This window comes from Crocodylus porosus, unplaced genomic scaffold (genome assembly GCF_001723895.1).
Source record: "Crocodylus porosus isolate Cpor-Errol unplaced genomic scaffold, CroPor_comp1, whole genome shotgun sequence".
NCBI classification, from domain to species: Eukaryota; Metazoa; Chordata; order Crocodylia; family Crocodylidae; genus Crocodylus; species Crocodylus porosus.
The window spans coordinates 72,351,213-72,352,662 of record NW_017728947.1 but is presented as its reverse complement, the minus strand read 5'-3'; the positions used below and the strand labels follow the sequence as shown (position 1 = coordinate 72,352,662).

Here is a 1,450-nt window from a genome sequence, read left to right as displayed (position 1 = left end):
TCCTGACAGATTTTTTTCTCCCTCACTTCTCAGTGTTTCCTTAAAATCAAGCCCGATGGGATCTATTGGTTCCCTGGGGTTAAAGCCCAGCTCCGCATCTCTTCCAGGGGCTGAGGCGATAATGTCAGGGGCTGGGGATGCGATTTGAAATCATTTCACTTGAACTCAGCAAATTTCTCTTTTGAAATTACCTTCAGTTCCCCACCCAGAATATTGCCACCCCCAGAAGAATAAAATGACTTGTGCTCACGGGGTCTTCTTCTTCCTTTTTTTTTAAGACCTAAAAAATCCTGACAAGTAAAACTTAAAGGTGTTTACCTTGTCATCAGCATGTAAGCTAATTATCTTGGGCAAGATGTAGGCTTCTATTGTCTTGCTGCTTTAGTGCCTATGCCCCGCCTCTGGTGGCAGCCTAAAACCTGGCGTCTGGCTAAAACAAACGAAAGGCAGCCCTGAGCCTCCACTCAATCCAATTAAGGCGGACTTCGTCCACTCGGTTACGTGTACATCCAACAAGATCGGCGTTAAGGCAACACCAGAATATTTGGCAAAAAAAGATTTGCCTCCCCTTCCTTTTTTTTTTTTTTTCTCTCCCAGCCGCCGAATCATGTCGATGAGCCCAAAGCATACGACTCCTTTCTCAGTGTCTGACATCTTGAGTCCCTTGGAGGAAAGCTACAAGAAAGTGGGCATGGAGGGGAGTAACTTGGGAGCTCCCTTGGCAGCCTACAGGCAGTCTCAGGTTTCTCAGCCGGCCATGCAGCAGCACCCCATGGGCCACAACGGGGCAGTGACTGCTGCCTACCATATGACAGCGGCGGGGGTCCCCCAGCTCTCCCACACCACGATGGGGGGCTACTGCAACGGCAACCTAGGCAACATGAGCGAGCTTCCACCCTACCAGGAGACCATGCGGAACAGCGCTTCGGCCACGGGATGGTACGGCACCAACCCGGACCCCCGCTTCTCCACCAGTAAGTGCGCCCCGCAGCCCGCGGCGGGAACTTGGCGCTCACCTGCGGGCGGGAGCCCGGCGGGGACGCGCCGGGGCTGCGGGTTTGAGCGGGGGAAGTGCGGGGGAGGGGGCGGCGGGGAGCCCCAGGCGGGTCAGCTCCAGGAGCGGGGTGGCCGCGCGGCCGGGGCGAGGCGAGGGCTCCCCGGCCCCCTGGCAGGAGGAAGCCCTTTCCCCGGTCCCGCCGGCTCCCCCGCCGCGCTCCCGGGCTGCTTCCCCGCCAAGCAAATCGGCGGCCGGGGCAGGGGATCTGGCAGTGCCGGAGGGACTGTGTGGGTGGCCCGGTCCTGCCCGCCCCATGCTGCCGCGGCCAAGACCCCCGCGGCCGGGCAGCGCGGGGTGCGGCCGAGGGCTCATCCTTGGCGGCGGGGCGGGAAGCGCTGCAGTGACCGAGCCCGGCTCCGAGAGCGACCCGGACCGCGGAGCTCGCAGGGGCGG

General features: G+C 60.3%; 1 protein-coding gene across 1 annotated transcript in view; it reads left to right on the top strand.

Annotated features, from left to right (window-relative positions):
- The first annotated feature begins 604 nt into the window (after window positions 1-604).
- The window catches only part of NKX2-1 (NK2 homeobox 1), a 2,440-nt gene continuing 1,594 nt past the window's right edge, over window positions 605-1,450 (top strand). The window contains exon 1 of the mRNA XM_019551275.1: window positions 605-974. Coding sequence (XP_019406820.1) covers window positions 608-974 — 367 coding nt within the window. The 5' untranslated portion in view covers window positions 605-607. The remainder of the gene's footprint in view (window positions 975-1,450) is intronic.